General features: G+C 45.1%; 1 protein-coding gene across 1 annotated transcript in view; it reads right to left on the bottom strand.

Moving 5' to 3' along the window:
* myo3a (myosin IIIA) overlaps positions 1-12662 on the bottom strand; it is a 115199-nt gene that overhangs the window by 9686 nt on the left and 92851 nt on the right. Inside the window, exons 26-33 of the mRNA XM_072678687.1 lie at positions 12250-12330; positions 9736-9941; positions 9315-9426; positions 8678-8840; positions 7309-7395; positions 7078-7201; positions 5478-6558; positions 3024-3171 (exon numbers count right to left, since the gene is read on the bottom strand). Coding sequence (XP_072534788.1) covers positions 3024-3171; positions 5478-6558; positions 7078-7201; positions 7309-7395; positions 8678-8840; positions 9315-9426; positions 9736-9941; positions 12250-12330 — 2002 coding nt within the window. The remainder of the gene's footprint in view (positions 1-3023; positions 3172-5477; positions 6559-7077; positions 7202-7308; positions 7396-8677; positions 8841-9314; positions 9427-9735; positions 9942-12249; positions 12331-12662) is intronic.

Raw genomic sequence — 12662 nt, 5'->3', positions numbered from 1 at the left:
TGCATTTCTGCAAGCTGCGTAACCGTAGCATTATGCGAAAACTAATATTTTGTGCTCCTGGGCGCCATCTAGAGGTTGGCTGGGTAATTCACTTTTACACCACTGCTGTAAATACAAATCAAGCTTTGAGTGCCCCCTCATGGACAGCTGTACACATGAATTTCTGAATAAGCTGGGCGATCTGAAGGTGGAGAAGCATGTGAACTGAGGCAGTAGAGTAATACTACAGGATTTTACACTAGTATGACTCTATGGGTTACTCAGTGTTACACGGCAGCAGTTCTGGAGAGAGGTTCTCCTCCTGCAGCTCCACCACCAAAGCTCCATATAGTGCAGTAGCAGCAGCGCTCCGGCCCGGAGTGGGAATGACGGAGACGTTGTTCTCCCCCTGTTACAGTCAGTGGAACATCAGCATGATCCTGAAGCTGTTGCTTTAAAGCAGGGGTGAGGAAACTAAGGGCCGGAGTCCGGCACAGTTTGCTGATTTTCCTGCTCCATCACACCACATTTGCTAAACCTGCCAATTAACAGACGAGTTGGATCAGGTGTGTTCAGCAGGATAAGCATATACCTGTGTAGGAATCCGGCCCTCCAGAACTGGAGATCCTCACCCCTGCTTTAAAGAGACGTCCGAGGTCTAAGCAGAAGGTCCAAACTACTTGTGTGTTGCAGCTTCAGCCCCTGCATATGACATTACAGGAGGAGCAGTGAGATTTGCTTTAGGGGAAGTGGTGACGTCCACATAGAGACATCACCACAGGCACCACGGGAAAACAACAGGCATCACTCCAGACAAAATAATAGAGTTTCACCTGCGAACCAAGTGGAGTCTGAGATAATAGATTCCACAGCTCCACAGTGGACAAGCCTGCAATGCACATAGTGCACATACTGATCTCTCCCTCTCTCTCTCTCTCTCTCTCTCTCTTCATCACTAAAGCAATTACATGTTACATCTGAGGAAATCGAACAATAGATCTGCGCAGCTGAGGGAATTTTCTGATGACACGTGGTGTCGAGAAGCTCCTTTCCTGTTTTGACACTTGACATCCCCTGCGTTAGATACGATCGGGCGCCGAGAAAAAAAAAAGAAAAAAAGAAAAGACAACTTAATTCGCTGATAAAATCTCCACGCAAGCCAGCAGCTACGACTGAAGACTCGGCATCTGTCTGAGGTTAGGCTTCAGGAGGAAGCACTGCAAATGGCTGTTCCAATGATAAGGGAAAACTTTCGAGTGAGTGTTTGGAGAAGAGTCAAACTAGCAGTATCCTCTTTTTCCATACCGATATTTGCCCAGCTCACAATAACACCACGGTATACGCTATTACCAGGGCATGGGGTAATCTCATGCAAATCAACCATTTAATAAAGGTTTACACCGTCTGGTTTAATCTGACCATGATAGATCCTAAACTGCTCTGGATCAGGAGAGGGAAGCTGGTTAGCATTAGCTTAGTTAGCAGGATAACATTCAGGTCTGTCTGACTGAAACCCCACTTATAGACGTCTAGACGAGAACGTCTCGAGCGACTGCTGACTAATGATCGAGCGACTGCTGCTGTCAGAAAGATTTCAGGTGGTTTTGGATCTGGAGCCACTCGCTAGCCTTTACTTAACTAGCTCGGCTACAGCTCCACCGAGTATCAGACAGCCCAGAGCAGCTGCTGCTGACTAACTGCTGACCCCGACACGAGTGCTGACCATTAAACTGGAGTCTGAGAGTGAAGGCGAGCGACTGGTGACTGGAGAAATGAGAGGCCGGTTCTGCTGGGTTTTGGACTTGTAGCCGGCCGTCTAGGCCTTAGATGAGTTAGTTAGCAGGCTAAACCCCACAGCACAGGCCGTGCTCCAGCTACCTGAGGCTCAGATCACACCTGTTTAGAGGATTAAGCCTCATATCGGAGAGCACAGAGACGAGGGAATGGTCTTAGGAGTGTATTAGACTGTTTTCAGGCTCATTGAGTAGACTGGTTCATCCTTGCTCACTAAACTTACTAACTACTAGAGTGGGCTTGTTTTTTTCCCACCTGTTTTTAGGGAGTGACATCACCAGTCAGTGAGCTGTGCCCCCACCCTGTGGCTCTCTTAAATGCACATGGGGGAATTAGCTTATTTGGCTGCATACTGAGACTTTCAGAGACTGTCTCTACTGTCCAGCAAAAGCTTTTTACTAGATTTTGGAGGAACATTGCTGTGAGGATTTGACTGCATTCAGTGACAACAGCATTAGTGCACTGGTATTAGATCAGGATGTTGGATGTGCACCATCCCACCTCATCACCAAACTCCCCAACCCATCACAAAAGTACTGGATGGAGCTCCATCATCCATCATTCCAGAGAGCACAATTCTTCCACTGCTCCACAGCTCAATGCTGGGGGGCTTTATACCCCTCTATAAGCCCACGCCTGGCTTTATTAGGCAGCATGGCGCCAATAGGTTCATGTTGATCTGCTCCTGCAGAGAGTCCTATTCTATTGGCAGTACTTCTCTACAGGGACTAGACAAGCTGTATATGTGTGAGCATTTGCACTTGTGTATCAGAAATGGGTGCTGAATGCATTCATTAGAAAGGGTGTCCAAAAATATTTGGACATGTAGTGCATGTAGAGATATACATACAAAAATCTTGTCTCTGCATTTTTGCAGTTAATTTTTTTTTCCTTCTCCAGTAAAGTTCCTATTTTGGAGATATGAGGTTTTTGTTAAGGGATCCATGTAGCAGAATGTGCACATAGACTTTTCTTTGATGGATGTAGAAAAGCGTAAAGCGGATAGTGAGGTTAAAAGGCCAGTGTCAGAACACATCGTGGCTCAGACTTGACAGCATCCTTGGCTGTGACAGACCAGCGGAGAGAGTTGCTGCTTTCTCGGCTGTCTGTTTGTGTGCCGTGGCCTTGCGTCCTTTCATAGTAATGTGTGTTTTGAGGAAGAAAGGCTTTGTGGCAAGTGGATTTGGATAATTAATTATTTGTTTATTAATTTTTGAGAAAATTCGATTCACTGAGTGTGTGACTTGTACCTGAATGCGGCTGATCAGTCCCCGCATAGCCATTGAGGGCCTGTCCCTTCATAAACATGCCGTTGCTGGCGGGGTTGATCTGATGGGCCAGTATGATCTCATTCAGCTTCTGCTGCAGAGCCAGGTAGTCCTCAGAGACGCTGCTTATCTGAATGGAAGCACAAAGGAAAATGTCACAGTTGCCAAAAGGAAGCTGTACAGTATGTCGGAACAGCTGACACCGTTTAGTCTGTTTGATCCCGGGGGCTGTACAGATACGTGGGGACGAATGCTCGGCAGACTCCGATTAGCATTAAATCACAGTTACTATTCCTGAAAAAAATAATAAATGCTCAGATGACGATGTGAATCACTGCCCAGTGATTTACGTTGACCTTTAGTTTGTGGTGGTGAGGTCACTGAGCAGTTCCTGCTCTTTTTACAGCGGCTGTGGGCAGGGCGGACAGAGCTGCCTGAGGGAACTTGGGGTTAAGTGCTCTGCTCACTGGCACAGCGCTAGCAGTCAGAAGTGGGGCACAGGCCTGAGCAGCAGCACAATAATGATGAATTATCAATTTTAGCAACACAGTCTTTGAGCATCTGTCACTGTGCTATACTGGCTGACACTTCTAGACTTGGAGGAAAGAAATCATCTAGTGGGAAACCAGCAGGTTGGCTGAGGTAAAGAGCTGTCATTTAAAAGTGAGTGCTGGACATTTCTAATAGGACAGTAAAAGCTGCACAGCAGGGGTGCACAACTCCAATCCTGGATAAATATGATTAATAATTATTAACTAACCACCAAATGGTACATCATTATAGGGTCAAAAGTATTGGGACACCTACATATTACACCTCCAGGAGCTTATATGATGTCACATATGGAGTTGGGCCCCCTTTGCAGCTCTAACATTGTGCGGTCTGACACTTGGTGGCTGATTTGCTCTCTGTGGTTCCTAAACACTTCCACTTTTCAATAATTCCACTCACAGCTGATGGTGGAGGTTCTAAGAGGTCATCCAGAGATTAAGAGGGGTGTCCAAATACAGTTAGTATATAGTATATGCTTAGGCGTTGTTATTCTGCCTTATTTTTAATATACTGAATAGAGAATCATGGTAAAAAAAATAAAAAAATTATATATATATATATATGAACAAAAACATACAGAGAATTCTAACATTATTAACATTATAATATGATTTATTAATTGAAAAATATAGATCATATACTACAAATTATATAAATATAATAAATAAATAAATTATATACTACAAATAATGAACAAAATCCATTTCTGAACAATTTGGTGTTCCATTTGTATATCTACAGGACAAAAACATAATATGGAATATGCAATGTTTAAATATATATATATTCTCTCAAAATAACTCAATATACAGCCATTAATGTCTAAACCACCGGCAACGAAAGTGAGAGACTAAACCCCTTAATGTCCAAATTGAGCACTGCTTGTCATTTTCCCTCTAAAATGTCATGTGACTCGTTAGTGTTACTAGGTCTCAGGTGTGCATAGGGAGCAGGTGTGTTCAATTTTGTATATTATATAAAAAAATTAATTAAAAGAATATATATAGTAATTTTAATTTAATGCACCATAATAAGCCTGATTTTCTTCAGGGTTTAAAATAGGCCAACAACTTAAATAGATATGTCACATATCTATTGGGGCAGTGGTGGCTCAGCGGTTAGAGCACCGGGATATCGATAACAGGGTTGTGGGTTCGATTCCCGGGCTCGGCAAGCTGCCACTGTTGGGCCCTTGAGCAAGGCCCTTTACCCTCTCTGCTCCCCGGGCGCTGGAGTTGGCTGCCCACCGCTCTGGGTGTGTGTGTGTACTCACTGCCCCTAACACGTGTGTGTGTGTGTGAGTGTGTGTTCACTACCAGATGGGTTAAATGCGGAGGACACATTTCGCTGTACAGTCCACAGTGACGAATACGTGCACCTTTACATTTTTTCACATTTTGAAATGATTTGATTATTAAACACTCAAGCAAAAGTACAAACAGCAAGTTGGAACTTTGAGACAGGTCTTAGGGCATTTTCACACTTGGCCCAAATACACGAGTCTACACCCAGGACCGATTCTGGGCTCGTTTTGGGGGGAGGGGCGCATGAATTCTGAAAAGTATTAATTTCATGCAACGGTGGATTGATTGCGGAATTTCAAATGTTTTTTTTTGTTATATAATTTATTTTGTTATCTTTTAGTAGAAGGTTCTAGGTTCATCTATTCATCAGTTTTCATAATTTTTTTCTTGGATTCGTAAACCCAAGCAGCGAAGAACAGCGTCTTCCACAGTCACAGCATGCAGGCGATAAGTTGAAGCAGTCACATGAAAATAACTCCTAGATTTGATCCAGAGGTCTTCTAGCTCTAGACAGGGCCTGGGCCTTACACTAGAACCTGATGAACTTTACCCATAAATCAAAACAGTCTCGGGTTCTCACCTGTTTGGAGAACCTTTCAACTTCTTCCTCTTCTCTTTGCGCTGTGGCCTTAAGGTTCTTCCTGTCCTTATATCCTCTGAAGTTACTCTGGATCTTCACAGCTGCTTGCTCTTCATCGTATTGTCCCTCCTCTGCCTCGGCTTCCAGCTGGATGTCTGTGACATTCAAGGCCTCCTCGTTCTGCTCCTCAGCTGGAGGTTCTGGTGCACCATTGGTTCCTTCTCTCTGCTCTTTGAGTTTCTTCCTCTCTCTGTGGCCTCTGTAGTTGCTCTGCAGAACAGTGGCCGCTCTTTCCTCGTCTGGTTCGGCCTGGTCGGTGTTGGGCAGTTCTGGTGTCTGTTCTAGCTCAGGTTCGGCTGACTCTTCTAGTGAACCATCCCGCTCTACAAGCTCTGGTTCCACCACTTCTTCTCCCTTCGTGTTCTTCTTTGGAATCTTCCCTTCCTCCTGGAGCCTCTTGCGCTCCTTGTGGCCACGGAAGTTACTCTGGAGGACCACGGCTGCTTTAGCCTCCTCATCCTCCCCTCCTGAATGCAGTGAAGTGCTCTCTTTGTCTTCAGACTCCTCCTGTCCCGTCTCAACTGGCTCCTCTGCAACCGACGGCTCTGCCATTTCCTCAGCCTGGGGAGTCTTGCCAGTGTTGCCCCTTGCTGGGAGCTTCCCTTCCTCTTGCAGCCTCTTGCGTTCCTTGTGGCCCCTGAAGTTGCTCTGAATGACCGTTGCCGCTTTGGCCTCCTGCTCAGTGTCCCCATCCTCTGCACCTGCAGCCTCCTCATCCTCAGCCGGGACATCCAGCTGCTCTTCTGCGGTCTCAGGCCCAGACTCTTCTCCAGGATTCACAGAAGGAACAGCACGCTCATCCCCAGAAAGGGTCTTGCTCTGCTCCTGCCGCTCTTTGAACTTCTTCCTCTCCCGGTAGCCTCTGTAGTTGCTCTGAAGGACCACGGCAGCCTTTTCATCAGCATCATCTGGCTCTGTCCCTCCATCGTCCTGGGTTTGATCTGCTGGGATGGACCTGTCTTCTTCAGATTCCTCCTTGTCGTCTTCCTGCTTTTGTGCTTTCTCTTTTTGCATGGCTTCTCTAAAAGAAAACAGCACAGGCATGTTAACAGGGGCAGTTATATGTAAATACTATATGGACAAAAGTATTGGGACACCCCCCATTCACTGTTTCTTCTGAAATCAAGGGTATTAAATATTGTTTATCCTGCTTTTGTTAGGAGCAACTGTCTCTACTGTCCAGGGAAGAAGGCTTACTACTAAATTTTGGAGGAGCATTGCTGTGAGGATTTGATTGCATTCAGCAACAAGAGCATTAGTGAGGTCAGGATGTTGGATGATAATCACCACCCCACCTCATCATCCCCAACTCATCCCAAAAGTATTGGATGGAGCACCAACCAAGTTCTTCCACTGCTCCACAGCTCAATGCTGGGGGGCTTTTATACCCCTCTATGTCACGCCTGGCATTAGGCAGCATGGTGCCTTTAGGCAGAGAATCCTATTCGAGTGGCAAGACTTCTCTATAGGGACTAAACAAGCTGTGTGTGTACATTTGCAAATATGTGTCAGGTCCAACATAGAGCAATCTAGTGCGTACTTTTTCTTTTGGAAACTTTTCCTCTCCCTGTGTCCCCTGTAGTGAGCCTGGATCTTGGCAGCAGCTTTGTTCTTCTCATCGACCAACTCCTTGTACGTCTTCCTTGCCAGATATCCTCTGCACACTACACACACACACACAGATGAAGAACATTCATGAGAAGCCTGAGTGAAGAGAAAGTTGTTTAGGTTAAATATCATTGACCTTTGATGGTCAGAAATATGTTCTCACCAGCCTGAAGCCTAATGATCGAGTTCTCCAGCTTGACTTTGCTCTTATCGTCAGCCACTTGCCTTCTTACTTTGTGTCCTCTGTATGCTGGAGGTGAAGACAGAAGATCATCAGCTTTGTCATTTTTGACATGTCATATGACTCAAGTCATGTCACAAACGTGTCTCGGAGGTCTCAAAAACCCTCAAAGTCTGAATGTTGGGTATACTTGGGCCAAGCAATGTTAAAGTGAACTGGAGGAGGAGGGTCTTCAGGGGTCTGGGTTAGAAGGCAGCGAGCGACTTTGCCATTCGGACATCCAGGGGAAGTTCACTTCACCTGGGTGACAGAAAAAAGCCTGGATGCTCATCTTCCGTGGATCTTAAGAGATGGCGGGTCGAGCTGAGCCATACTCAAAGCTGGAAGGGCTCCTGGTACTGATCGGCTTTTGACCATTGCCATCAAGAACGGAGGGGCCTGTCCATTCTTGGCTTTGTAGACCAGCATCAGGGTTCCGAATCTGATGCAGGCAGTGTTCACAGTGTTCACCAGTCCAGGTCAATGAGTTATACTTAAGCAGTGGTTCTTAACACAGTGTGCTGGAAGCTAGGCTAAGTCTTGTGTATGCTACATGGCTTTTAAAGTCACAGCAGATTGACTAAAAGATGGGGAATCTCACACTACCCCACTGAGCTCTGCTGATTTTTATGGCCATTGCAAACTCAATGATTAGGGATTATACACTACGCGACCTCAACCTGCTTCTGGACCGAACCGAACACACCCCAAAACACAAGTGCCTTGCTTTACCTAGGAGACGGAGAGTCATGCCACCATTTGCACCACTGACCCAAAACGAAAGAAAAGGCCTTTAGGTGAGGTCATGGGAGGGAAGATGGGGTCAGCATGGTCTGTACAGAGCTGGAGGTGAGGAGCACAGCACATACTGGAGGCTACCCCACATACGAGGCTTCTGTTGGCTTCTTATACTTCTTATAAGTCATGTTCCTAGTATTGGATATGTACTAGCGCCAGAATGTAGCTGCTGCATTATTTAAGGTGGAATTATTTAAGGGGCGATCGTTCAGATTGATCTGCTGACCAGAATACACTACTAGATTAGTCCTGGGTCAAAAATCAGGGCCTGTCCCTCGCACACTACTACATTACATCTCCAACCGTCGACTCTGACTCAGCACAGACTCAGCCAGACTGAGAATCGGGGCTAAAAATGCATAGTGTTGTGACCCCGGCTGTAGAGGACAAATGTGGGTCATCTGCGAAGCCCTAAGGACTATGTTCGAAAACACTGTACCAAAGCATACTCACACGTATTCCCATAATACTGTTTCAGACATGAACCACCCTGAAAGCTAGGCAGTGCCCTCACCTGACTGCAGAACTACAGCACTCTGCTCTCTCCTCTCCAGGATTTTCCGGTAGCGTCGGACCCCCAGCCATCCCCGCACGTATGCCTGCACCAGGACAATCCGGTCTGTGTTCCGCCTGATCATCAGGTTCAAGTGCTCCACGTGATAATACTTAAGAAAGACCTGAGCACAGAAACACACACAGATTCAATTTCCATCAGTGCAGTTCTCAAATCACTATGGTGAAGTTTACACTACATGGACAAAAGTATTGGGACACCTGCTGGTTTATTTTTTATTTCGTCTGAATTCAAGAGTATTAAAAAGAGTTTAAGCTGCTTTTGCTGGAGTCCCTGTCTCTACTGTCCAGGGAGGAAAGCTTTCTACCAGATTTTGGAGGAGCATTGCTGTAAGGATTTGATTGCATTCAGGTACATCATCTCCAACTCATCCCAAAAGTGCCGGATGGAGCCCCATCCATCATTCCAGAGAACACAGTTCTTCCACTGCTCCACAGCTCAATGCATATCTGTGTCAGCAATGGATGCAACTTAAAGTAGCTAAATCAGAAGGGGTGTCCACAAACATATGGACATATACTGTATTTAGGTCACAGCCCAGCTTCTTTTTAAACAAAGTACGGTAAAAGGAAGTCACCTTTGTTTTCCCCAGCACCCAGTTCTCCAGCTTGGCCTTCTCCAGAACAGCTGCACATGTCTCAGGACTCACAGCTGGCTCCTCGCTGGCTCTGAAAGCTAGAATGAAGTACCTGCAGACACACATTGTTCCTTGCTTACTTGCTAACCATCAACATAAACAAGCACGTGCCAGAATATCATTTTCTCAGAAGACCTCAGAAAAGCATATTCCAAGCCAGTCCAAGTTCTGGGGTGCTCCTAAATTGCAGAGCCACTTATTAAGATGTTCCTGTCCAGGATGAAGTGATACAAATCACTCTCTGAACTCTGCAGTATCAGAATCTTACAGCGTTTAATCCCACAGCCTGGTGTATGTCATTGAAATTCCCAGGCACGGCCACAGTTACTCAGGCCATGTGTCGCCCTCGTCCCTGACTGACCTCTTGATGAAGTTGGTGAAGAGGATCCGGTGAGAGTAGCCCTGTCTGCGGATCTTGGCTGTCTCCAAAATGCCAGTGTAGCGGAGCTGGATCAGAACCTTCTCCCTGTCAAACTTATTGGCCTGGCGGTCGTTGTTGGGTTTGATACAGCGGACAAAGTGCGGCTGTCCCGCCACCATCTTTGAAAGGAGGTCCATCAAGGAATACTGCTCCAAAAGAAGAGGGTAGCAGTAAAGAGGAATAGATCATGAGATCTTAACCACAGTCTGATCTGGAGTGTAAAAAATTCACTAAATTAACTCAGTTTGATTTGTAGCGACTCAGTAATTCAGTCCTGATTCAGTAAAAATATGAACCCCTTGGAAATATATCTGACATTAATATGTCAATATTTCTATTTTTAGTTTCTTAGAGCATTTCTTAGAAACAAAAGTCATGAAAAATTGTCCCAATTAAATGCTCTAACTCTGGTACACAGAAATGAGCAAAGTTAGCTTCTTCGTAAAGCCGCGTTCACACTGGGGTTTTCTGTCCACAAATTTCTGCATAAGAAAAAACATATATTTATGTGTTCAGACTGCAGGCAAATCAGATCTGGTGAGATGACCGTCTGTACCGTTATTTGCAAGCAATCAGATCAGATTTCATCACATCACAAACCTATCTGCATGGGTTGCCGCGGCAACAACATAGTTGCTAACAAGTGTCCAGACTGAGAAACATCTGTACAAATCCGATTATTATCACCTATCACCAAATTTCATGTGGGTTTTGGCTGTCCAGACTATCAAAAATCAACCAGGACACAATCTAGATACGCCAAAAATCAGATTTGGACTGGCAGCCCGAACGTAGCCAATGAGCGAATTTTGCGTACGTGACTTCCGGGGCGAATTTTGCCTGCAAACTATCACGTTGACTTCAAGTTTGGTGAACTTTGACTTGGGAACTTGCGTCCACGACCAATAGCACTGCAGCCCTGGCGGTGTGACCTGTGGGGTGCTCTGTACTGTCTCTGCTCTGCCTGAGCCAACATGGAGGAAGCGCCGACTGTTGCAGTTTCAGTACAGAAGACATTAGACTCTCTTTTTTGTGGGGATTATAAAATACTACACAGTCGGGAGGTGGGGTTAGATGGTAATTGTTTTTTCTCTTGGGATTTTTAGTAGTTTTGATAGCACATTAGCTAGTTTGTAAAACTGATGAACCAAAATGAAGGACAGTTTACCCTGCTCACACCCAAGCCCAATTCACGAGGCGATGCAAAATGCAAAACCCAGTTTGACTGCGGCGTAAGAGTCCTTTTTACGTACAGCCACTTTGTTCTAGCTATACCTTGTTCTAGAGATATTTTGCAGAAAAGTCATTCTCAAAAATATTGCATGATTTTTTTCTCAATTGTCTGAAATTTCCCATCGCTAATTACATGAGAACCGTCGGCATCACTTAAACAACACCAACAAATATCTAAACCTGTCTATTTATTATTTAAACTAACGCTGAGACAATGACAACACACCACAACATACTACAGTGTGATACAATTCCATATACACCCATCAGCCATTACATTAGCACCACCTGCCTAATATTGGGTAGGTCCCTGTTTGTGCCACCACAACAGATCTGACCCTTTGAGGCACCTAAAGATGCCCTGTGGTATCTGGCATCCAGACTACCATTAGCAGCAGATTCTGAGCAGATCCAAGTCCTGTAAGTTGTCAGGTGGGGCCTCTGTGGTTCACATCAGTGAACCTTAGGGGCCCACGATCCTGTCAGCCTTTCTTGGACCTATTTGGGTAGGTACTGACCACTGCATACCAGAAAAGAAAACCCCACAAGACCTGCCTGATGTTTTGGAGATGTTCCAACCCAGTCATTGTCTAGAACATCACAGTTTGGTTCTTGTCAAAGTGTCTCAGATTCTTGCCCATTTTCCCTAATTTTAACACCTTCATCACCTTTAAGAACTGCCTGTTCACTAGCTGCCTACTATACTAATATATCCACTCCTTGACAGGAGCCACAGTAGATAAGGATAAGCAATGCTTTTCACGTCACTTGTCAGTGGTGCTAATGTTATGACTGATTGGTGTAATCTGATTCCCATATTATCATAACTTGGCATTTTCAACTGGGGTGAATTTGGCAGAGGGAGTAAGGTGAAATTCATCATAGATGGGTGAATTCTCACCAATCAGAATCAACTAAAAGGGGAATTGGCTTCAAGTCTGTTGTACTATTATATGGTTGGCATTGCACCAAAAAGCTCATATCTCCAAAATGGCAACTTTACAGGAGGAGGAAAAAAACCTTACCTTTCAATGGAAGTCAATGTAAAAATAGTTTTAATCCAAGTCATTTTGGAGCATTTCTATTGGTCAATTCATCATGAAATTCTGACACAATGTAAAGAACAACTGCCAGATTCAAAAAGTGAAAATAAGGTTACCTACAAGGTAACCTGTGTGACAGTGATGATGTATAAGATGGTGTTTAGTAAAGATTTCTCACTCTGAAGTAGGAGGCCACAGTTTGGGTCCTCATGTTGGTGGTCTCTCGAGGGTGATGGATGCTTTCCCCAGCGCTGTCCCCCTGTACACACACAAAATATTCAGCCTATTGAAAACTCACAGCAGTGAGAATCTACAGAATAGGGCGAGGGTCTACACGGCCTTACTATGGACAACAGTAAACAGCAACAAGGCATCAATTCTACAGCCTGCTTCTACACATGGTGGGTTTAGAAGCCATAAAGCAGAAGTAACAGGTAACACCAGAAGCATGGATCAGGCTGAATGCACATCAGTCACCATTTGGAAAGGCACGGTGTGCTCAACAGGCAAGGCAAGCGCATTTTTTTTTTCGGGGGTGAGTGTTAATTTCCGCGAGCGAGGCTGAAAGAGAGATGCATAAAAAAAAGAGCA

This window comes from Salminus brasiliensis, chromosome 5, assembly GCF_030463535.1.
Source record: "Salminus brasiliensis chromosome 5, fSalBra1.hap2, whole genome shotgun sequence".
Lineage (NCBI taxonomy): Eukaryota > Metazoa > Chordata > Actinopteri > Characiformes > Bryconidae > Salminus > Salminus brasiliensis.
This window is presented reverse-complemented; position numbering and strand designations above follow the sequence as displayed.